Genomic DNA, 25,224 nt, shown 5'->3' with positions numbered 1-25,224 from the left:
GCTGGATTATTATTATTATTATTATTATTATTATCTCTCAGTCATATAAGAAAATTTAGTACTTTATAAGAAAAAGGTGGACAACATCCCAGTTAAATAACAGTCCAAGTGGTACAAATGGAAAACAAACATCTAATGTTTGCACTGAAGTGTTTACTATTTTAATACATGTGTGTAATTTAGAGCAGTGCATGTCATAATAATTTGGTTTACTGCTGCTCTGTTCTACTGTCCTACATCTCCTATCCACATGAATCCTTTTACTCTGAAAAGCGTGCCAGTGACACAGGAACATGAAGTGCGTGTGAGAGTGCGCGTTGCTCCAGAGAAGTCTATCAAACCCAGCAGACCTCCTTCCTCCTCTTCTATCTCAGGCCACCGGATGGTTTCGTCTTATTTCTGCGGAAGTGATGCTGTTTTCCGAGCACTTACATTATGTAAATTCTGTTGCACAACCGTGCACGCCTAGCTGGGTGTCATGTGGCACCAGAGTGGACCTAATCAGTCAGGAAGATGTGCTGCACGTCAGGGGTCGATTGAAATAAGTGTGATTAGTTGAGACATTACCTCACACAAGATCCTGTTAGTGAAGGACGATAGAAGTTCTACTTTTTATTACCTCCCCTTTCAGAATCATAGCTTCAATGCATCATTTCTGGATAAATATGTCGCTTTCTGCACATTTGGGTGTGGGAAAGAAAGACAAAGTATAGCCATCTTAGAGCTGCAGGGTGTGTGAGTGCGTGTGCGCGCATGTCAATCCCTTGCAGCCACTGTGGAGCTAAACCTGTTTTCCTTCGCATCGTTTCGCAGAAAGTCTGTCTTTATTTGGCCATTACATGAAAAGCTCAGTGCCAGAGCAGCTCCTCTGTACCTGGGTGCATTCCTGGGTTAATGTCTCACTGCTTGTTTATATTTTCGTGCATGTGATATTGTCTATCTTCTCTCTATAGTCTTCAAGGGTTGTCTGTCACAGTAGCCCACGCCCGTGCATGGGATGAAGTTGATTATGTAATCGGCTCTCGGGGCAGACACACACACTCGGGGCCAATTTCTGAATGGTCTCACTTAAAATAAACGCTTCGACGCTCCTAAAACACAGCGCATCGCAACATATGATGAGTTCTTAAACACTATTCTACGTACAGAATATTTTCTTGCATTCCTGCCTCTCGGGCGAGCGGGCATGCGCAGGAGACGCTCAGCTTTGGCCTTATTTGGATATGGTAATAAGCGGCTTGGGCAAGCCAATCTTTGGAGAGTTTTTAGGCATGTGACCGTGAAAGAGCGCTTGGGGGGCGGAGCCAGGCGCGCAGCTTCGTATAAAAGCGCCGGACAGACAGAGCGCAGTCAGTGTAGGAGAAGCAGGGACACTGTGAGGGGAACTTTTGTACGATGAAACTTAGGAATATTTACTAAATAGTGTAAAAATTAACAAAATCCCTCGTGAATCCATAACCTGCCCCTAGGGTTTGAGGTTTTTAGTCTAGTTCGCCCGGAAAGGGCTTCTACACTCACTATTCTGACACTTTTTTGAAAGAATGTGTGAGACAGACAGTTAGCAGCTAGCTAGCTAGCTGAGGGGGGAGAGAGGCGGCAGGAGAACAAAAGACTTTTTTTGCGTTTTGGTCGGTTGTACTGACACCAAGTCCATGCAGAACGTGTCATTACCATCACAATGCCCGTTTTACTTTTTCTGATAGACACGTCCGCTTCCATGAACCAGCGCACCCATCTGGGCACTACCTATCTGGACGTAGCTAAAGGCGCTGTAGAGACCTTTATGAAGGTACTGTAACCCGGACCCGGTCTGCTGGGTGAACCCGGACCCAGAGCCTCTCCAAATAATAATGATTCTCTGCTATCTCCACAGCTCAGAGGGAGAGACCCGGCCAGCCGAGGGGACCGGTACATGTTGGTAAATTATGAAGACGTTCCATTCGGGATCAAGGTAGAGTTTGTTTTGTCCGGATTTACAGATTGACTGTCCTCCTCCACCGCTGCCACCGGGCTGTGATCTACATCAGATCATTAGAGAGGAGAGGAGAAAAATACATCAGATCAGTACATGTAGAGGAGAAAAAACCTTCAGGAGGAGCTTCATACCCCTTTTAAAACATGGCCGACATTTTGTTTCAGTGTGAGCAGCAAGGAACTCTGGGAGTTATTTATCCAGCGAGGAGGCATCTGGAGGGGGGAGAGGAGAGAAGGAGGTGGAGAGGAGGTGATATCTGAGGGTAGGAGGAGAGGAGGAGGTGGGGGACAGACCAGACTACTTAACTAGATAGATAGATAGTTTGTTTATTCATCCTGAGGGAAATTCAAATATTCAGCAGCTTACATACAGCAACATAAATAACAAAAAGGCAAAACAGGCAGGTTAATAATCAGATTAATATTAAGGATTAGTATATACTCTGAAAAACTTGCTGTGGAATAATATAAAAAAACACACTTCTAATTTAAAAATCTATAGAATACTAAATGTAATTAATATGCAATATTTGCACATTTCAAGGCACAGTGACTTAAAATGACTTTGACAGGTATGAGGACAATAGCTGTATTAAACATTGGTTCTACTGTGATCATAACAGAGACCAAATTTAGACTTTAGACCAGATGACCACTATTGCCCATTCTGATTTTGGTACCTGAAGCTGGAGAACCAGATCCAGGTCCTGTCTGCTGTCATATTATCAGTGGGTTCAGTTTATCAGAATCAGCTTTTATGGCCAACTACGTACACAACATGGAAATAGAATAATAATAATAATAATAATAAAGAAACTATGCAAAGAAGAACAGGGAACAAAATAGTAATAAAAATAAAAATATTTTTTATTTATAGAGAGGAAGTGACCTGTTTATCAGCTCAGATTAAAACACTCATTGATTTGTTATTTTTTCTTCATATTCTTAACCACGTGTTTCCTCTTTATTATTTCCTGATTTTTTTATTTTATTTTATTTTTTTTTATTCCACAAGGCCGGATGGAAGGAGAGCCACGCCACCTTCATGACAGAGCTGAGGAACCTGCAGGCCACCGGACTCACGACTATCGGCCAGTCCCTGAGGACCGCTTTTGATTTACTCAATCTGAATAGATTAGTGACTGGGATAGACAACTATGGACAGGTATGTAGTGCTGGAGAAGGACAGATAGTCAGGTTCATGACGAAGGTGCTATATGCCCTCCTCCCCACCTCCTACCAGAGATCTCCCCCTTCACCTCACCCTGCTCCCCTTCCCCCTATCCCCAGTCTGACAAGCATCAACCACCTGCATACTGTGAACCCACACATCCTCAGTCATACGACACAAACATGAGTGGAAAAATAACAGGAACAGCGTAGTTTATTTACAGCTCGGTAACCGTTATCCATTCCACCACTGATCCGGTCTCTTAAACTGCTTTCATGCTAATATTTTTTTAATTCTACACAGATAAAAGCTACAAGTTAGCGTCTAAACAAAGCCACAACAGTGTATGATGTATTTACAATGTGAGGTTTTATTAGATAAACTAGTGCAGTCTGATACAACAGGTTAAATTAAACTGTTGTATCTGTTGAAACTTTTCATGCTACTATTTTCAAGTCTATATAGATAGAAACTGCAAGTTAGCATCTAAACAAAACGCCAACAGTGCGTTATGTATTTACAAGAGAACAGCTGTTTTATAAAGTAAACTAGTGCAGTCTGATACAACAGCATTAAATTAAACTTCTTTTTATATTGGTTATAATGTTTTGTTGAAACTTTTCATGCTAATATTTTTTATTCTGTACAGATAAAAGCTGTAAGCTAGCTTCCAAACAAAACTCCAAAAGTGCTCAATGTATTTAAAATGTCCGTTTTTATTGGACAAACCTGCCTTAAACTAGTGCAACAGGTCTGCACTAAATCCAGACTTTTTAAATAAAGGCTGTAATGTTTAGTTTAGCTGAAACTTTTAATACTAATATTTATATTATGTACATATATTTTTATTAGACAAACTACCTGAAGCTTTCCGATACAAGTCTGCCCTTAATTCAGTGTTTTAGAGGAGCTGTAATTGTTAAATTTTGTTGAAACATTCATGAAACTTTTCATGTTGATATTTTTGACTCTGTACAATTAGCTGTAAATTAGCTTCTGAGCTAAACTCTACAAGTGCATGATGTTATTTACAATGTAAGAGCAGCTGTTTTTTAGATGAACTACCTGAATCTACCTGATGCATCAGGTCTGCACTAAATCTCTATTTTTAACAGGGGTTGTAATGTTAAGTTTTATTGAAGCTTTAAATGCTAATATTCTATATGTGTTATATGTATATAATAGCTCCAAATTAGCTTCTAAACCAAACGAAGACTGCATGATGTACTTCCAGTATGAGGTTTTATTAGATAAACCTGAAATGACTGCAGCCATATTTCTTCATTAAATCCTCATTTTTCTAACATTTGTAATGTTTAGTTTCATCTAAACACTTTCAGAATGGTGTCGTTGCAGCTTAACGGTCAGTTTAGAGGCGCTGCTGGATTTTATTGCGTTATCCTGAGAGGTAATTCTAATATTAGATCACCGTCGTTGACATAAATGGGTTGGACAGAATATTCAGAACACCTTTTAGTACGCACATGGCTTTTAAAATGGCTATAAATGCTTCCTTAATGTAATTTATACTTAATTTTAATGAAGGCAGGATTTATTTTAGGACAGATTATTTCACTTTTATTAATTTTAACCAGACAGACTGTATAAATTGGCACTGTGTGGTTTAAAGGCAGGTGGAGGACTTTTCAAATGTAGATTTAGGTTTACATTCTGTGACTTTTATAAACATTTTCCTTTTTTTTTTGCATTTTACCTGAACGTCTGTTGTTTTACTGCTTCTGAGATTTAGACAGTGTAGTTGATGATTGTTTTATTCTTTTCAAGTCGACAACAAGCAGGGGGATTCGTCTCATAAGAACGCTCTTAAATTATTCAAACCTTCTGTTCACAAGATCGTGAATGTTGGAATATTCAAGGAAAAAGGAGAAATGCAAGAAGATTAGAAGAGATCTTAGTTTTATCGTGCTGCTCTGTCGCAATGCGTGAATTTGAAGCGAGTCTCTGGGTCCAGTCCACAGCTGTAGGGTCATCGCAAACATATTCAGTGAAAACCACAAAGACTGGAGCTAATGCGCTGTTATAGTGCTCCCTGATGACTTCACCTGTTTGAGTCTGTTTTCAGTCACTGGGAGAGAAGTCGTATGAGAGAAGGGATAATAAATAGAAGGGTTGTGTTTACAGCGTTAGAGTGCTGCTATTAGGTCAGGCTAACTTATCAAAGTCTTGATTTAAAGTTGGTAGAAAAAGAGGAAAACAAGAGCAATCCGAGATTTCTGACCTCCGCCAAGGGAAGATGATACAAAGTTGGAAAATCTAAATCCGGATCCAGAATCCAGATCCTTAACCGGATCAACACAAAATTTGAATGGAGTCTTCCCTGGGCCAAGATCCACCTCTGGTGAAAATTTCATGAAGATCCGACAAGTAGTTTCCGAGAAATCCTGTCCACAGACACGCACACAGACAGACAAATAAATAAACGGACCCGATCGCATAACCTCCTTGGCGGAGGTAACAACAGAAAGCAGCTTACAGGAGATGCATCACCTCAGATTATAAGACATTATAAGTCTGTATTCAGGCAGCAGAACAGGCTTTTTTTGATGTCCAGGCTGTACTCGGTCTGCGGTCGTTTCAGGATCTGGACGGCTCTTTTCCAGCGTGGTGGTAAGTGAGGAGGATGGAGCAGTAATGGATGTTGAACCAGCATTTCCAGTTAATAACTGGAGGATCCTACCAGCCGGGTAATGCATACATACAGCATACATAATGCATGTCAGACGCTCTGGGAGTTTAGATGTCAAACAGCAGCGACGCCGTCTGACCGGCTCACCGGGAAACAAACAGTGGAGATCAAGGTTACTGTGTCCCTCACTGGTGACCTCTAATGACAGGTTGATCTGACAATAATTGTAATTTAATGACCACTTCTCTCTGCTCTGACCTTTCACAACTGGAGCAGGTCAGTTTCTGAACAGATGGCACACTCCCATTGCAATTACTGGTAACCATTCCCTTTTTTAAAAGAAGTATCACAGCAGCCATTATTAGAGGGCTTTATAAATCTACTACCTTTTAAAATGTGTTTTTAGTCTTAAACACTTATTTAAAATATAACAAAATGTGCATCAGGCACAACATAGCTGCTCTAAATAGCCTGTTTAGTTTAATAAGAACCCAAAAATACTCAATTTACAGCCATAAAACTGAAAACAATAATATTTCAGAGGCTGGTAGCTTTAATTGTTGGCATTTTTTCTTGATGAATCAATCAGTACTTTGAGTTTATTAACTAAACAATTGATTGTGAGCTGTTTTCTACTGTTCTCATCTGCTGAATGTCTTTTTCCTTTCCGTAAAGATTAATCTTAAATTAGTTTCAAGAGTAAAATAGGTGAAATTCCATCTAAAAGCTATTTAAATAGCAGAGTCAGATGGAAGTCCTGTGTTGCCTTTTGTCAGTACCAATAACTGTTTGATTTAAACCAGATTATTGGTACAGATAATGGTGATAAACCTCATTTCCTCTGCTTATATCTTTGTATTTAAACACAGAGAAGATGAATGTCTTTTCTTTGAGCAGCCAGGTTTCATCCACCCTCCTGTCATTGTGTTTTTTCAGTCTCTCTTCAGCTGCAGATCAGATCCTATCCTAAACATCGTGGTGGCTCGTGTGTTTTTTGCCGGCTTCGTATTCAGAAACCTCGGTGTCATAATTCAGCACCGCTCGCTTTTCTTTCCACTTTAACTCGCGGGAAGAGTCTGCTTTGATTTGTCGTCCCGATGCTGAAGGTGTGCGACGTTCGGTGGGGTAGAGAGGCAGTCGTGAGCCTGTGGAGGAGTTAATATTACCCTGGAGGGCTTCTGTCGACGGGAGCAGAGAGCCCTCCAGGTTGCCAGGCATATGAGGCGACTCTTCCTGAGAGGTGGAGGTGGAGGGGGGTAATCCTGACACTGATCACAGTTTCATTAAGAGAGCAAAGACAGCAGGAGTCAGGGAGGACAGGAAAGAAAGATGATCTGACTGGTGAGGTTTGAGTTGATCATGGATGGATCAGATGGATCCGACTGCATAGAAATAACTATTACGTGTTTATCTTCTTTAACCAGCTCAGCTTCTAGTCTTCAGCATGTCACAAAATAGAGACGGTCTTTCCTAAAGCACCCAGAGATGTGACTAGACGACTTCTTCAGTCCATTAAATGAACCTAAAGCTATTCGGTTCAGTGTCTCATTAGGAAGAGATGGGAGGCAGGGAACTGGCTTTGGTTAAAATGTGGTTGATTATAAGAATATACTGGTTTCCTAGACTGTTATCTGTAGCCTGCTGTTCTATATTAATGACCAGAAATCTAATTATATGAGCAAAACATACGGTAATCGCATAGCAACAGTAGAAGCCAAAGGAGTTGATGTGAGACGGATCAATTTATCTCAGTTTGTCCGTGAAATGACCTTAAATCTAAAGGTATTTAATTTACTGTCTCATAGGGAAGGCATAAAAATCACATTTTAGAAGTTTGAACCTGTCAGAGTTTTTGCTCAGAGTGATTAAATGTGATTATTAGAGTATTTAGCTGCTTGTTTTGTATCATCCATCTCTTATAGCGACCCAAAATCTGATTATTAATAGAGACTTAGAGGGAAATTCTGTTATTACAACAGCTTTATATTCAACTAGGGGGAAAGCAATAAGACGGCGCAGAATATTAGGGTCAGCTATGAAGTGAATGTAACATAAAATAAAAATATAGAAAATATAATATATAATAATATAATAGCTGCAATTGTTTTTTTAAGGGAGCTGATATGACAACAATAAAATGATAACTTAGGTTCTTGGTCTGTCAGATATTCTGTCTGCTGCTGTTTAAATCACCGTCTCATGATGAAATGTGATTATTGATTTTGAGAATATTTGGCGATCGTGCTGCGAGCTTCCTGTCTTGTATCATCCATCTCTTGTGATGCCTAAAATCTAATTATTATTATCTGTGTTTGGCTTTTTATAGCTTCATCGTGGCCAGAACATAACGACACAGAAACAGTACAGGGAGCCGACGTGACAACAATAAAACTATAACTCAGTTTGTTTTATCTGTAAAATGACCCTAAAGTTATTTAATTTAATGTTTCATAAGGAAAAAGTAAGAAGCATTTAAGGAGCTGGAGCCAGAATCTGCTTAATGTGATTATTGATTAGGAGAATAGTTGGCCTGCAGTTCTGCTACATCCTCCTCCTGTGATGACCCAGAATCTAATTTTAATCGCTGTGTTTGGCTTCTTTTAGGTTTAATTGTGACCATAACGCACAGCAACAGTAGAAGCTCAGGGAGATGGAATTATCACTCCAGTTATCTTGATCACCAATTCATTAGCATGCTGAGCAAGGGCCCAGAATCATAAAGGGATTTGGGGAAAGGAGTAAATAAAAAAAGGCCAGGTTGTCATGGATACCTTCAGCAGTATCCTGCTCTGTTTACTCTGGGCTGTTTGTGTAACTGGACAGATCCATCATTCAGCAGAAAGCCTCCAGGTAGAGCTCCGTTAGTATCCAGAACAGGACTACAGGTAGAGCTCCGTTAGTAACCAGAACAGGACTACAGGTAGAGCTCCGTTAGTAACCAGAACAGGACTACAGGTAGAGCTCCGTTAGTATCCAGAACAGGACTACAGGTAGAGCTCCGTTAGTATCCAGAACAGGACTACAGGTAGAGCTCCGTTAGTAACCAGAACAGGACCACAGGTAGAGCTCCGTTAGTAACCAGAACAGGACCACAGGTAGAGCTCCGTTAGTAACCAGAACAGAACTACAGGTAGAGCTCCGTTAGTATCCAGAACAGGACTACAGGTAGAGCTCCGTTAGTATCCAGAACAGAACTACAGGTAGAGCTCCGTTAGTATCCAGAACAGGACTACAGGTAGAGCTCTGTTAGTAACCAGAACAGGACTACAGGTAGAGCTCTGTTAGTAACCAGAACAGGACTACAGGTAGAGCTCTGTTAGTAACCAGAACAGGACTACAGGTAGAGCTCCGTTAGTATCCAGAACAGAACTACAGGTAGAGCTCTGTTAGTAACCAGAACAGGACTACAGGTAGAGCTCCGTTAGTATCCAGAACAGGACTACAGGTAGAGCTCCGTTAGTAACCAGAACAGGACTACAGGTAGAGCTCCGTTAGTATCCAGAACAGGACTACAGGTAGAGCTCCGTTAGTAACCAGAACAGGACTACAGGTAGAGCTCCGTTAGTAACCAGAACAGGACTACAGGTAGAGCTCCGTTAGTATCCAGAACAGGACTACAGGTAGAGCTCTGTTAGTATCCAGAACAGGACTACAGGTAGAGCTCTGTTAGTATCCAGAACAGGACTACAGGTAGAGCTCCGTTAAGAACCTGAACAGGACGGTTTTTCTCTGCAGTGGGCTCCGGCCTGCTGACTGTTTGCTGACAGGACTGTTGGGTCGCGTTCAGGGTCTTACGTTCACCTGGTTATTCGGTGGAGATCCCACAAGGCTGAAGTGATAAATGCAGCTCCAGTTTGGTTTCATCAGCTGATGTCATGAAATATTATGAGGTGTAGCAGAATAGGGGTCTCCTGTAGGTCCTCATATTCTCTGCAGAGTGGAGCATAGAGTGAACGTCTACTTCAGAGTTATAGATACTAAAGACCTTTAGTGCTTCTATTTATTATCCCCTTGAGTTTCTGCTTCTCTCCCTGAAATAGGCCCCCTGTAGGTTCTCTGTTAATGATGCATTGTCTGCTCCCATTTGTGCCTGAGATGTCCAGTACCATAAATAATCACCTGCTAAACACCAGGATTCATTCACCCTGTCACTGTTTTAACTTGGAGTTCACTGCTGCTATTTGCTCACTTTTAATTTTTGATAGCTTAAATTTTCTCACTGGGTCCCTTCATTGAGTCACCAGAAAAGAGTTTACATTAATCTGACAAGTTACTTCCATGATTTTGTTTTAAAAGTAATCATGAATGCTTCTTTTTTTTTTTGTGCCTCTCTCTGCAGGGAAGGAATCCTTTTTTCCTTGAGCCGGCCATCATCATCGCAATCACCGACGGCAACAAGCTGACCAGCGGGGGAGGAGTCCAAGACGAGGTCAGCCCACACTTCCTCAAAGACGACCAATCAGGAGGACTTCCTGCTTGGTTGGAGTACAGCTCAAAATGTTCAGGATAACACAAGCACACATTACTTTATGGAACCCTTTCTGAAGAGTTTGAACTCTCCTGCTATGAAGGCCGTTTAGTAATGAAGGTTAGAGTCATCCCATAATGAAAAAGGTGAAGCAGTCCTGTCCATTTACAGGCTCACAATTAACCCACATTAAACTTCCGCTAACTTATAAATCTTAGAAGGTGGAAACAAATGCTATTTTTGTCTTTTTTTTGTTGGTACTTTTACTCAGTTGTTCCATAAACTGCCAGAAAATCCTAATCAAAACTCCTCACAACTCCCCAAAGCCTGAGCAGATGAATTTATTATGCATTTAATTGTAAACAACATCAGAAAAATCTGAACATCCCAGTGAATACTCACTTTTGAGAGGCTGCAGTCAATAATTGTTTTTCTAATGAATTACTTTGCTTATTTTAACCTAATTTATTAATAATCTTAAATACTAATTAATCCTATAGTCTATAAAATGTTAGAAAATCTTAATAAAAGGCCCCTTTAGTTCTCAGGGTAAAGTCTGGAAGCAGCTGGTTTTGTTAGACTGGCTGAAGATATCCAGTTTAACTGTGATATATGTTCAAGAAATTCAGCAACTGATCACATTTGAGAAGTTAGACCCAGTAAAAATGGTATATTTCTTCTTAATAAATGTTTTTTTCAACCCTTTTGTTGAAATATGTAAAGAATAATTTTACTGAGATCATTTTAGCTCTAGTGATGCCGGTAATCATGAGAGGATTCCTCAGTAACTTTCATCTCGAGCTGGTCATTTCTGTCTCTAACTCTATAATACAGTGTTCTACATGGTCCCTTTTTATATAAACTAATGAAGAACAATAATAAGTTGTCACTCCCGTCCATCCACTGCTCATATTCCATGTCTTTGCTGCTCCTCCCTGTAATTGGTTTCATCCAAACACACAATTACATCTGTAATTCTGCAGCTTCTGTGATAACACCAGCCCTGAGTCTGCTCACATTAGTAATGAGGAAGTATGACTCTGAAAATCGTTTAAATTTTAGGACCGCTTAAGAAACGTCTGCAGAGAAAACTGATGAGAGAATGGAGTCCTCAGACACTGATCTTACAGCTGCAGGTTGTGTAATGTTAAAAACACAACCCAGTCTCACAGCTTATCATTTTTGTCTTAAAACATTTTTTCTGCATGTTAAACTGGGAAACATGCTGGAAATTGTTCTGAAATCCAAATGTGATGTCTGTTCTGGTAAATGAAGGTTCAGTCTTTTGTCCTCCAGAACAACCAGCGATGCTACAGAGAAGCTCTCTGGGTTTAAACAGGGGATTAAACATCTCATCCTCTGGTTTTTCTGTCTGTGCAGCTCCATCTGCCTCTGACCACCCCTCTTCCAGGCAGCGAGCTGACCAAGGAGCCCTTCCGTTGGGACCAGCGTCTGTTCGCTCTGGTGCTGAGAATCCCCGGAAACACCTCGGTGGAGCCTGAACCCCTCGGTGGCGTCCCGCCCGACGACTCTCCCATCACCCCCATGTGTGAGGTCACTGGAGGTAGGGTTTGGCTCACGTGTGACGGGTGTTTCACATAAAGATCAACGTTTCTCTGGCAGTTTAACGTCTTCTGCAGCTTTAGAGGAGCTTTAGTTGGAGCTCTGAGAAAGCATCTGGAGATCAGCTCTGGACTTTAGCAGAATATAAAAGAAAGAGCTGCTTCAGGTACTGTTGACATGGAGTCTGAAAGATGAGGGAGATTTCTGTGAATGATGCTGCTGAGGTGCATTATGGGAGCTGTAGGCTCCACTGACAGACAGCCTCCCCCTCAGTCCCACCACATCTCTTCTCCAGACTTGATGAAAGCATTTCTGCTATGAGTTCACTGCTTTATTTTAGTTTGCTGCATATAAAGCAGTGCTGATAAATGGATTTTGTTTATTATTGTATCATACATGCAGATATTTCCAGCTCACATTGGATTACAGAGCACAACAGATAGCATTTAGCATGCTACAGAGTATTTTAAACAGCCCTAAAGTTAATAAAACCTCCTCAGTTTCCCGTTCATCATGTGAAATTACAACCTGCAGGAGATAAAAACCGATTACGTTTTTAATTTTCCTTCTGATTCAACATTTCAGACAGTTTGTTTGAACTTAAACTCTTACTTCATCAGCTGTAAATCCAGACCTTAAGCTTCAGTGTACCGCCGGCGGTACACCTACTAATTTGCATAGGAATTTCAAGAATGTCCGACGGCTGCAAACACGATTATACAAACACTATACGCCGATGGAAAGCTTAGATTCTCATGAATCTGCCGGTATAAACCACTTTCAGATGCGATTACCACAGCGGGTGAGAAAAACACATTTGTCCGACAAAAACAAATATCCATCCATCCGTTCTCTATACACGGCTTCAATGCACACAGCGCAACTCACATTTCCGGGTTTATTGTTACACACACAAAAAAAAAGATTCCACAAAAAACGGCCATAATCCAACCTTTTACATCCAGATGACACAAGCCAGTAAACTATTTTTGTCCAAAACATGTCCTGAAGTCGGTATAAAATCCCCGAATCGGTCGTTTTCAAGGAAATGCACCTCGCGATGCCCGTCCAATATTCCCTGTATTTTTCGTAATTATTTTTTATTTAAAAATAGAATATTAGCGATTTTTTTGTACTGAAAACGGCTGGAATTGACTGAAGCTTAAAGGGTTAAGTCACTCGTAATTTTTGTCACATTACCATTTTTGTTTTCGTGGTTAGCTGATGCATGCGATTACCACGTTAGTTTGGAAAGTCATCCTGGTTCCTCCACCCTAAAAGCTGCAGCAGCGCCTGGAACATGCTGGGACAAGCTCTGTATTTATAACTGCAGATCAGAATAGATGTTTGTTAAATGATTCTGGAGCGTGAATCATCTCAGGACAGAGGAAGGGAAGAGAATGAGTTTGGTGTTTGGGGGTTTTCTTTCTCTGTTCTTTAGTCAGGACACTGATAGAGACAGCTGGTTTTCAGCCTGGAGCTCTGCTCTCAGTAGCATCTTCCTCAGCGTTGTGTTTACTTTTTTCCAGTACAAACACAGTTAGCTCCTTTTTGAGCCGCTGAGCAGCGCTGCTGGAGCTGTCCTTGGAGGGGAGGAAGGATTTATTCAGGTAGACTTGGGCAGTAATTGTTGATTTAAGCTTAGAAAAACCGGATTTTCCCGCCTGGTCTGGGATTGGGGCTGCTATTGTCTCACTTTAAGGACTGTCAGGACACTTTCTGGACAGAGATTTAGATCTGTAATCCCCCCGAATGTAGCATAAGCCTAGCCCTACCAGATTTAAGCAGCACTGTTCTCCTCCTGTCTCCTGGATGTGGAGGAACACTCTAGAACGATGCTGATGGCAGGTTAAGATTAAAACAGAGAGCAGTTGGTGGAGCTGAATGCAGAGCAGGACACAGCTCCATTGTCAGACGGTCTACAGAACATTACTGCTGATGGCAGACGGCCTTTTGAAATGATCAGTGAATGGGTGCGCGAGAGGTCACTGGAGGTGAAGTTGGAGTCAGTAAATGGACAGAAGGCTGAATCAGACCCATCAGTCAGAATGAATGTGTCGAAACTGATCTTTACACAATGAGCTGAAGCAGATTCAGAGTTTTTAGAGCCACATTTCCATCCAGCGTGAAGGACTGAAGCTGCTCCATATATAGGAGAACAACTTTAACCCTTTAAAGGGACTCATTGAAATACTTTGAAATTCAGAATTTCAACCCGAGAGTGTTTTTGGGGGACGGAAGACTTTTACTTTGTGACATTTTTCTAAATTTTTAATTTTCATGTTGAAATTCAAGGCCAGTGAAATTACCGTATATGGTTCCTGCCTGATAGTGGTAGAAAAAACAAACATTCCTATAAATGTATTTATCATTACGTAGCACAAGTACTCAACCAGAAAATGTGCAAGTTTGGTCGACTAACCATGGCTAGTTTATCTGGAAAAGGACCGAGCCACAAGTCCGTCTTTTTCCAACTTTGGAGAAAAGACAAGGTTTGATCCGTTCCAGGCCTCTGATTGGTCAGATGCCACGATGCAGTGTGATGTAACGTAGAGTGATCTTCTCTGATTGGCTGGATGGAAACCACATGCTTCCTGACCTCACTTAGAGGCGGAGCAACTCCATATTTAATGTGTGGAAGTTACCAAATATGATCATTGAGCCCATGAAGGGTTAAGAAGAGAGCAGTTTTAAGGGAAGTATACACCTGGCAGAAAGAATGAGTGTGTTTCTGCTGCCCCCTAGTGACCCAAAAATTAATTAATGGTGCTTTAAAACTGCTTCAAGCAGATTTAATAAGATCCATTTTCAACAAATGTGTGCTGAGTTGAGCTTATTGATGGTTTCTGTGGGGTTTAAAGTTATATTTATATGTGTGTGACTGCTGCAGGACGTTCCTACAGCGTGTTTTCTCAGCGGATGTTGAATCAGTGTCTGGAGTCTCTGGTTCAGAAGATCCAGAGTGGAGTGGTGATAAACTTTGAGAAGACAGGGCCGGATCCTCCGCCACTGGAGGGTAAGAAACACCTCGGATTGCTCTAAACTTGTTCATGACTTAATCTCCTCGAAGACCTTCTGACATCTGCAGGCTGTTAGATTAGTAGTGGAGCCGTTTGTTTTCATTATCGGAGTTCCTGCTTTTTGTTTGTGAAATCATCCTCTTCTTCTTCTTCTTCCTGCTCAGATGCTCCAGCTGAAGCGTTGAAGTCCGGTCTGCAGCCGTGGCACTGCTGTCACAAGCTGATTTATGTCCGACCCAACCCTAAAACCGGCGTCCCCATCGGCCACTGGCCCATCCCCGAGGCCTTCTGGCCCGACCAGAACTCCCCGACTCTGGTGAGACTCTTTACTTGTTTTATCAGCACATAAAGTTCACAGGAGAATGTTTCTGGGTTTCAGCTTCACATAAGGAATCTATGTCATTTCTTGCGTTCATATTTTTGACATTTAGCTGATTGTTTATAATTTGCTCAGAGTAACAGCAGAATAATCCTACAATTCTGCAAAAATTTACAACTTTAATTTATTAACAGATTATAGAGGCAGGACTTCTTTGTGACTGTATAATGGAGCACCTTCTTAGCCAGGTCTCCTTCAAAAAATAGACTTTAATGTCAAAGAACTTCCTGTTAAATGAAGGTTAAATACATAAACTAAAACATGTATGTCTCAGCGACATAATAAAACAACAAAAAATGAAATAGACTAGGACTTTAAAGCTACGTGTTTACACTCAACAGAAAAAGCTCCTATGATAGTAATAATAAGTGTAGTTTCAGACAATTTAAAAAGATTTACGAGGGCCAAATATCTGGCAAATTTAGCAGCACATTTTCACATTATTACCGCCGCCAGGAGGTTATGTAATCACTGGAGTTTGTTTGTCTGTCCGTCTGTGTGTGTGTGTGTGTGTGTGTCTGTGTGTGTGTGTGTGTCTGTTTGTCTGTTAACAGCATAACTCAAAAAGTCATGGACGGATTTTCACCAAATTTTTACAGGATGTCCTTAAGAGCAAAAAATTCCTGGATCCAGACGGTGATTCGGATCACCTCCAAAATCTAATCGATTCTTACTCTTGCTCTTCCGGACATCCTGTAAAAATTTGGTGAAAATCCGTCCATGACTTTTTGAGTTATGCTGTTAACAGACAAACAGACACACACACACACACAGACACACACACACACACACAGACAGACAGACAAACGGCATGGTGGAGGTATGCGCTCTCCGAGTGCTTTTCTAGTTATGTGTGCAGTATTTCAGTTATTTTCTTGTTGTTTACTGTGAAACACTTTGGTCACCTTTTGGGCTGTTGTACAGGGCTACATGAACAAACTTTGACTGGTACAGATTTACAAATTTAGTTATTTCTAAAAACTGGCACATGAAGAAAAATAGAAATGAAAATAAATGTGAGCTATAGAAACATCTTCTTTGTTTATCATCCAAAAAGACAGACTGCTGTCCTGCACCAAAACAATCTCCTTTGAACATAAAAGAGTAAAAAAGCGAGTTGTAAACTTAAATAAATACTAACTACGTCTGGAAGCACAAAATGAAGTCTGTCCGTGTTACAGTCGAGCAGTTTTGCTGCTTTGATGTTGAATATTTAGTTTTACATTTCTGCAGTTATTATTATTAATATAGTTTAATGTTCCTTTATTAATGTAATTCTTGTATTTTACTGTTTCTGTCCCCCACAGCCTCCACGCTCAGCCCACCCCCACGTACGCTTCTCCTGTCTGGACGCTGAGCCCATGGTCATAGACAAGGTGCCCTTTGATAAGTACGAGCTGGAGCCTTCGCCACTAACGCAGTACATCCTGGAGAGGAAATCCCCACACACCTGCTGGCAGGTACACCACCATCACACAGGAACTAACGTTGGAGCAGAAATCTGCACCCAGAAGATCATTTTGTTGACGGACATCCCTAGTTATTTTCATGGAAGAAACCTCTAAATATTAAACTTTGATACACAGACTAGTTTTTAGGGGTTTAATAAATGGAAAGAGAGGAAGATTAACTCTTAAAATATAAGTTGTGACCAAAGGCGTGTTAAGATGATAGAAGGACAACATGCTGCTGTAAACATTCCCTTCAGAGCAACAGAGATTCAACCTTTAGATTTAGGTCCGACTGTCTCTCCTCTACCAGCCTCAGGTTCAGTTTTACACTGCCGTCCTGCTGCTGGAAGAAAAATCTCAGAGCAGTTTCTTTGTTGCTCATCTTTCCTGTCAGGTGGTAGGATCTTATACTGGCCTGTGTGTGTCTATATGGGAAATTAGAGTAAATAAAAAGATGGAAATGGTGATAGATTTGGTCCTGTGTAGACGCATCGGCTGCAGGTAAACACTGTGAAGTAAAGGGTTTGGGCTTCTTTTCCCCTCAGGTGAACCATCAGACTGACAAACAGAAGCTGATGGAGCCACTTTCATTTCAGGTTAACCTCTCATTTATCGGCTCCTCTCCGTCTTCCAGGTGTTTGTGTGTAACAGTGCCAAGTACAGCGACTTGGGGCAACCCTTTGGCTACCTGAAGGCCAGCACCGCTCTGAACTGTGTCAACCTGTTTGTAATGCCCTACAACTACCCCGTTCTGCTGCCCCTTCTGGGTAAGACGTCTGGATCTGTCCGGTGTCCTCCGTCATGTTTTCTGTCACTGTGCTGCTGTTAGATCACTTCTACAGATGAGACATTGCCATCATCAACTCAGTCTTTTAGTCTACGAAAACATTATTTTTGGGCTTTTTATTTATTCCACAAAGGTAAAACAGATGGAGATGTACAGAAATCACCACAGTTTACAACCAGTCAGTCCATATCCTGATACCTTCAGTCATGAATGCCTTCTTTCAGTCTAACACAGAAACCTACAACTAACTCAGCTTCCCCTTCCAGTCCACCTCCCTGCATGTTGGACTGTCGGTTATTTTATGGTCGGAGTCTGTTAAAGTCTGAAGCAGGCTGAGAACAAAATGTGGAATTTCTCTGCTGAGTAACGTGAATATCCGGGAGGTTTTATGTTGTAGATGAACGTCTCATTTCCAGTCTGTTCTCACCGGTTTTTCTTCCTGCAGACGACTTGATCAAAGTGCACAAGTTCAAGCCCACCATCAAATGGCGTCAGTCCTTCGAGAACTACCTGAAGACCATGCCTCCGTATTACATCGGGGTCAGTAGACGGCAGCGTTCTTCAGCACGCGGAGGGCAAAAATGTTCTGTTCTTATTCCTGTTTTTATGTCCACAGTCCCTGAGGAAGGCGCTGAGGATCATGGGAGCGCCGAACCTGCTGGCCGACAACATGGAGTACGGTCTGAGCTACAGCGTGGTTTCCTACCTGAAGAAGCTCAGCCAGCAGGTCGGTCCGGGGGCTGTAGGGTTTGGAGCATTTATCTGCTTTATTCCTGATCACATTTGTGGATTTTCTAGATTGATAATTTTTTGTTTGTTTTATGAAATCAGTTCAATTAAGAGGTGAAACTTTAGTCTTTTACAGCAGATTTATCTGGAAAAATAATTGTTTTGGGGTATGCATGTAAAGAAACTAGTGTTGTATTTCCACCTATGCAGCATCGATTTATCTGTCTAATCTATCTATCAGTACTTAACCCTATAAGCTGCAGTCAATTCCAGCCATTGTCAGTACAAAAAAATCGCTAATATTTTATTTGTAAATAAAAATATGACGAGAAATACAGGGAATATTAGACGCGCATCGCGAGGTGCATTTCCTCGAAAACGACCTATTCGTGGATTATATACCGACTTCAGGACATGTTTTGGACAAAATATTTTACTAGCTTGTTTCGTCTGGATGTCTAAGGTTGGATTATGGCCGTTTTTTGTGGAATATTTTCATCTGTGTGTAATAATGAACCCGGAAATGTGAGTCTCGCTGTGTACGTTGAAGCCGTGTACAGAGAACGGATGGATGAATATTTGTTGTTTGTCGGACAAATGTGTTTATATTACCCGCTGTGGTAATCGCATCTGAAAGTGGTTTATACCGGCGGATTCATGAGAATCTAAGCTTTCCATCGACGCATAGTGTTTGTATAATCGCGTTTGCAGCTTAAGACATTTAAGGAAATGCTTATGCAGATCTCAAAGTGTTCCACAGCGGAACACTGAAGCACAACGGGTTAATAATTGGTTTATAATCCAACGTATTGTTGTCAGAGACTATAAAGACTGTTAATCATTAATTAATGTTAGCTTGTGAGTAATTAAAACTTGTTCTGTATTATTACATGATCTGTTTATTCCCACAGGAGATGTTGATACATTAATAAATGCTCAGATTAGATTATTTTTCAGCTACATTATAGTTTGTTATAAACCTTTGGTTCAGTTTTGTATATTGCTCATAAATGGTAAATAGAGGGTGTTAAAGTGTTTCAACTATTTTCTTCTGCATAAAGAACAGCAGTGATTGTAGCTAAAAGTCATTTGGCTGTAATTCTAGTCTTCTCATTAATCTGCTCCTTTTCCTCCAGTCTAAAATCGAGTACGACCGCCTCATTGCTTTGATCGGTAAGAAACCTCCATCAGAAGCCGGCATCAAAGTGCGCTGGCGGGGTGGAGGGATATCTCTGGCTCAGCGGAGGGATTTCATCCAGCAGCTGCACAGTCTGACTGGAGATGTTCCGACTCTGGAGCTCAACCCCAAAGAGTTCCAGGGCTTCCACCTGGCTCTGCTCAACAAGGTACATTACTTCATTTCTACCAGTCACACATTAGCCTTTCATTTCCATTTCTACTCTATAAACTCCTCTCTCCTCCTTCTGTCCTCCTCAGGGCTTGAAGCCTCAGAGCTTGAGGAATCCCTACGACATCCCTCGCAGCCACCTGCTGGACCAGCTCAGCAGAATGAGGAGGAACCTGCTGAACACCAGCGTCTGTACGCTGCGAGGGCAGGACTCAGGTAGACCACTGTTGTACCTTAAGATGCTCAGACATCATGTCCTGGTGAGAATATTTACTATCTCCACGTGTTGGTGGTTTATCTCCTGAACAGACCAGTTCCACAGCGTGCCCATCGCCCAGATGGGAAACTACCAGGACTTCCTGAAAGCTGCTCCTCAGCCTCTCCGAGACGCCGATCCTGAACAGCCCAAACGGTTGCACACCTTCGGAAACCCGTTCAAACTGGACAAGAAGGTGAATCCCACTCACCCTGGTCTACTTCTTAACACATGAAGAATATGGGCTGAGAACATCTAAGCTGACCTTCTTCCTGCCTCTCCTTCAGGGCATGATGATCGACGAGGCCGATGAGTTTGTCACCGGCCCCCAGAACAAGGGCAAGAGACCCGGAGACAGCAGCAACATGCCGGGTGGAGGTCCCAAGAGGCGGCGCTGCATGTCTCCTCTGCTGCGTCTGGGTCGAGCCTACACGCCTCCAGTCAGCCCTCCGGCCAGCCCCAGAACCTCCTCAGGTGAGATCCGAGACACGACGGCAACACGGATACGACTACTAACCTTTATACTGGTCTGTTGATGGTTGGAAACACTTTAGCTGCTCAGTTTAGCCCTCCGAAAGAAGGTTGAGGTGTTAAAAGATTGAGAAACAGCTTTTTCCCCAGAGCAGTAAACTCTGAGATGGAACTGAACCTGAACCTTTAATCAGTCTGCTACACACATATGCATGTGTATTCTTACTTTTAATGTATTTTTACTTTTTTTAATGCACTGTATGTGTTGCTGTCCACGTCTTTTAATGTTGACTTTTTAGCTGATTACCAAGTGACCGATGAGAACTACTTGAATAATGACAATAAAGATTCTTGATCTTTTTAATCTTATGTTCTGATAGTTTAGCTCCATTTCTAGGACCGTTTCTGCTTTCCATCATACATGATGTGAAGACATTTGACTCTAAAACTGTTTTGTTTTACATTTCAGCTGCTCCAACTCAACTTTCTTTCTCAAACTTGACAAATCTTCTCCAGAATCACTTCCCACCAGTTGCATCTTACTCCCTGGTCTAGAACGACACTCTTCAGTCCCTGTTTTTGGTCCTCTTTGGTCGCTGCTTTAACCCTCCTGTTGTCTTCATTTATGGACCCCAAAAAATATTGTTTCCATGTCTGAAAAAATCCTAAATTTCTGCAAAAAATTTCCCCAAATTTGCAAAACCTTCAGGAAAAAAAATCCAATAATTCCTTAAAAGTTTCCCTTCAGAGGTTTTTTTTTTAATCCCCCAAATTGGCAAGAAATTTTCAAAAAATGAGTAAAAATCTTCCAAAAAAATCCTAAAAATATCTAAAGTGATTATATATCTATATATATATATATAAATCAGTAAAACTTCTAATATTTTCTTTAAGAACATTCACACAAAAAAATCCACCAGAATCCAGTAAAATTCGCTGGATTTTGGTTGATTTTTTTTGTGTGTGTGAATGTTCTTAAGAAACATTTTTAACATTTCTTTTTTTTCCACCAAAAAATGTTCAAAGATTTCCCAAAAATGTTGAAAATGTTGAAATCAGAAGTTTCACTGTGAAAATATTTTTTTTTCCACATTTTCAAACTTTAAAACGGGTCAATCCGACCAGCAGGACGACACGAGGGTTAACTGTTTTCTGTCGTTCCATTTTTTGATCGTTCTGTGGCTCTTTTTGAATCTCTCTCCAGACGTGGACCTGAGCGACGGAGCTCCAGATCCAGACCTGATCATCAACCACCTGAATCAGAACCACTACGGCTCAGACGGGAGCTCCGACTCGGACGGGGAACACCCGTCCTCCGACCTCCAGGAGAACCACACCGATCACCGGGTCGAGGAGGAGAACGGGCGACCCCAGGCCGGTGAGCCTCCGCTGGGCAGCGACGGAGGAGCGGAGATGGTTCTGATGGAGGATCAGCCGAGCCGCTACCTGTCGCCTGCAGCCCTGAAGAAGCACATCCACATGGAGACGACGAAGGTCAACAACGAGCTGAGGGCGCTGATCAACAAGGAGATCAGAAAACCTGGCAGACGTACGTATCCAACAGAAAATAGAGGGTTCAGTAACGGTTCCCAGGTTTGATCCTGTTGATACCAAAGCAAACATTTCACCAGATTTACTCTCATAGTTCTTCACAGCGGGGCCTGAAACACAAGCAAACCTCTACGGTTCTGTTGAGGTAAATGTCCTACCAGTACAAGCTGCCACACAGTGTTTATGTGTTTCCAGAAAACAGGACAGAAACCAGCTTCTCTTCCCTCTCTGCGTTTTCCTCCTGTTTTCTCAGCAGAAACCACAGAAGTGTAATCTTCAACATCCACCTCTATTTGACCTGAAACTTCTTCTCAAAAACAGCAAACTGAGGATTTAAGTTGGCCCAGATCATTGATTTATTCTGAATAATCAGCTCTGACGCTTCACTATTTATAAAAAAAAAACTGTATTTTTACATGTTTCTATAGAACAGCTGATGTTATCTAGTAGACATTTAGGGATGTCTGTGGAAAATGTTCACTAATAATTACAATACACTCATCAGAAACCATCCTCCACCTCTTTACCAGGTATCATGAAGATGGGTGTGGGAGTTTTAGTGCAAACAAACAAACAGAATGAAAGCATAAACAACTAAACATCTGAGGCTGATGATAAAACCAACGCCAGGATAACGGATGAATTAATAACAGCTGGGGAATGGAATGATTATTAAACAGAAAGGAAAATAAAGTTCCGACTTCTCAAATGAGAGGATTTTCTAGTTTTTTTTGTTTGTTTTGTTTTTTTCTGTTGTTTCCACTGTGAGATTTCATGACGTCATCTTGGACTTTGGAAGCTTTTAATGTGAAACTTCTCGACTTTTTAGCTCAGATTTAAAGATGAATCAGCCAATATATTAGAAATAATGACTCGGCTTGATTACTACATTTCTTTTACCTCGTTAGTTTTTAGTATTCCACCACATTTAGAGAGAATTAAACCAGAAACTCTACTATAATGATTTACCTTTCTGTTTCAGACTACGAGAAGATCTTCCTCCTCCTGAAGCAGATCCAGGGAACTCTGGACACTCGGCTCATCTTCCTCCAGAACATCATCAAAGAGGCAGCCAGGTAGAACATTAGACTTCGAGCAAACTGTAATTCTGCGTCTGAAACATCTGAAGTTTGTGGCGTAACCCTCGTGTTGTCCTGTGGCTCAAAATTGACCTGTTTTCAAAATGTGGAAACAAATCTATATTTTCACAGTGAAACTTCTGATGTCCACATTTTCAATGTCTTTAGGAAATCTTTGAACTTTTTTTGTGGGGAATAAAGAAATGTTATAAATGTTTCTCAAGAACATTCACAAAAAATCAACTAAAATCCAGTGAATTTCACTGGATTTTGGTTGATTTTTTGTGAATGTTCTTAAAGAAAATATTATAAGTTTTATTGACATATGTAATCATTTTAGATGTTTTTAGGATTTTTTTGGAAGATTTTTACTTATTTTTTGAAAATTTCTTGCCAATTTGGGGGATTTTTAAAAAAAAATAAAACAAAACTTCTGAAGAGAAACTTTTAAGGAATTATTGGAATTTTCTTCCTGAAGGTTTTGCAAATTCACAGAAATTTTTTTATTGATATACATGTAATCACTTTAGATATTTTTAGGATTTTTTTAAAGGTTTTTACTAATTTTTTGAAAATATTTGAAAGAATTTTTTTGCCAAATTTGGGGGATTTCTTTTGCAGATTTTTTTGTATTTTTTTCAGACAAGGAAACAATATTTTTGGTGCCTGTAAATGAGGACAGCAGGAGGGTTAAATAAGCTCACCTGCTCATGAGAACAGGTCCAGTCTGCCGTTTTTGCTTCAGAATGTCACGTTTGTCGTTTCTCCTCTGCGAAGGTTCAAGAAGCGAGTTCTCATCGAGCAGCTGGAGAACTTCCTGGAGGAGATCCACAACAGATCCATCAGCATGAACCACGTGGACTCGCTCTGAGACCAAACCGAACTGACCGGCGACAAACCGTCTGCACCCCGTCCCTGCAGAGACGAGCCCAGGCACCATCCGACTCTCCAACCGTCGCCTGTTCAGTGGAGGTTCTGTTGTTTCCCCACACAGGAAGTTCTGACACCGGATGATGTCCGCAAGCAGGAAGCATTTACTGCTGCAGGTGATGTGTTGCCTATGCAAGGAGAGGTCAGATGTTTGTCCACAGCTGCTGGTTCTTCTCCTCTTATCAGATATTCTTGTTTTTAACTAACAAACCTGATCTCCAGACAGGAAGTAAACCAGGGCTGATGGCGGTGTGTGTCTGGATGTGATGTTGTATCGGTGACTGTGGGAAGGGGTCGGCTATGAGAGGTTTGGTGTTTTTGGACAACTCAGGGTCAAACAGGATCCAGCAGAGATGCTCATGATTTCTCCCCTCATGCCTTTAATTCAGTCACTTTCCTTCTCGTTGGGTCTTACTCTTTGTTTTGGCGTTTTGAGGAGGCAGCGAGTCTCGTTTCTGTTCGACTTACACTCCACTAACGGAACACTCCTCTGCTCTTTATCAGCTCTAATGAGGCTCCAGGATCCAATCTGTCCACTGATAATTCTTTAGAACTGAGCAGAAACTTCAGAGTACGACAAAGAAATGATTTCTGTCCCCTCCTGGGGATAAACGGCGCCACCGTCTGGAGACTGTAGACTTAAAAGTTTGTCTCCAGCAGGTTTTCAGAGATGAAGTAAAATAGCAAATGATGAGACATCGTTGGTCACTAATGTTGGAATCCAGGGACTAAAAGCTCAGGAACTGACTCCATCAGAATCAGCAATAAGACTGGAGCACTCCCCTCCCTGACTTCATCTTTGTTTCAGCCTGAAGCAGCTGATATGCAACAAACCGCTAGAGCGTTGACGAGCCGAGGTCTGGATGCCGGCTGGTCGCTGCCAAATGACTTTAAACTCCCTAAACTCTCTCCCTCTCTCCGCCGTGAATCTCAAACCAACCTCTGGTCGCTGAACCGGAAATGCACTTGTGTAAATTTGAGAAACTTTATTTAATGTAATTTAAAAGAAAAAGTACATTTTTGTGGCTAATTTTCCTCCTTTATTGGGGGGCTTCAGGCTCGTTCTGTGTTCTCAGATGTGCACAAATAAACCCGAATGAGGGTCTGAGAGGTCAGGAGTTGGTTTGTGATTCGAGGCAGCCCTCTTCCGTTCCCTCCTCGGACAGGGACCAAAATCTGCCATACTGTCTTTGTTTGTGAAGAGGCCGCTACCAAAAGAGTATTTTGAATACACTGTAAAGATGTAAATAACCCTAGAGTACTATTTAAAGAGAATGTTCAGTGGAAAATGGCCTTTTTGTAAGTATTTCCATGAATCAAATTTCTATTTTACACTGTGAAGGGCCGTGTAAATAAAGTGTTCTTTAAACATCTGACTCTTGGTGTTTCTGTTGATAATA

General features: G+C 41.3%; 1 protein-coding gene across 50 annotated transcripts; it reads left to right on the top strand.

Annotated features, from left to right (window-relative positions):
* The first annotated feature begins 331 nt into the window (after positions 1-331).
* Positions 332-25,200, top strand: ints6 (integrator complex subunit 6). Of its 50 annotated transcripts, XM_022195868.2 has the most exons (18): positions 1,267-1,789; positions 1,874-1,951; positions 2,990-3,139; positions 10,132-10,221; positions 11,641-11,824; positions 14,714-14,839; positions 15,008-15,159; positions 16,530-16,682; positions 17,308-17,440; positions 17,906-18,000; positions 18,077-18,187; positions 19,326-19,535; positions 19,627-19,753; positions 19,847-19,989; positions 20,081-20,267; positions 21,469-21,813; positions 22,798-22,891; positions 23,672-25,200. In XM_022195868.2, exons 1-18 carry the CDS (start codon positions 1,679-1,681, stop codon positions 23,763-23,765), a joined length of 2,583 nt encoding a protein of 860 aa, XP_022051560.1. In that variant the 5' UTR covers positions 1,267-1,678; the 3' UTR covers positions 23,766-25,200. The 50 variants fall into 50 exon arrangements, 1 of the variants encoding a protein (XP_022051560.1); XR_007946764.1 differs by lacking the exons at positions 11,641-11,824; positions 14,714-14,839; positions 15,008-15,159; ... (9 more) ...; positions 22,798-22,891; positions 23,672-25,200 and adding an exon at positions 8,888-8,957 and having other exon boundaries at positions 332-1,789; positions 2,990-8,782; positions 9,308-10,199; XR_007946769.1 differs by lacking the exons at positions 11,641-11,824; positions 14,714-14,839; positions 15,008-15,159; ... (9 more) ...; positions 22,798-22,891; positions 23,672-25,200 and adding an exon at positions 9,378-9,447 and having other exon boundaries at positions 332-1,789; positions 2,990-8,817; positions 9,483-10,199.
* Positions 25,201-25,224: the final 24 nt, after the last annotated feature.

Source organism: Acanthochromis polyacanthus, chromosome 14, assembly GCF_021347895.1.
Source record: "Acanthochromis polyacanthus isolate Apoly-LR-REF ecotype Palm Island chromosome 14, KAUST_Apoly_ChrSc, whole genome shotgun sequence".
In the NCBI taxonomy this organism is placed as follows: Eukaryota; Metazoa; Chordata; class Actinopteri; family Pomacentridae; genus Acanthochromis; species Acanthochromis polyacanthus.
This window is presented reverse-complemented; position numbering and strand designations above follow the sequence as displayed.

What these genes read in the sequence shown, in the direction of transcription:
- ints6 (XM_022195868.2), top strand. Translation starts at nt 1,679, where the DNA reads ATGCCCGTTTTACTTTTTCTGATAGACACGTCCGCTTCCATGAACCAG. An exon ending in ACCAGAACTCCCCGACTCTG is followed by an intron (nt 15,160 to 16,529) that starts GTGAGACTCTTT and finishes TGTCCCCCACAG; the next exon opens with CCTCCACGCTCAGCCCACCC. An exon ending in ATCATCAAAGAGGCAGCCAG is followed by an intron (nt 22,892 to 23,671) that starts GTAGAACATTAG and finishes TCCTCTGCGAAG; the next exon opens with GTTCAAGAAGCGAGTTCTCA.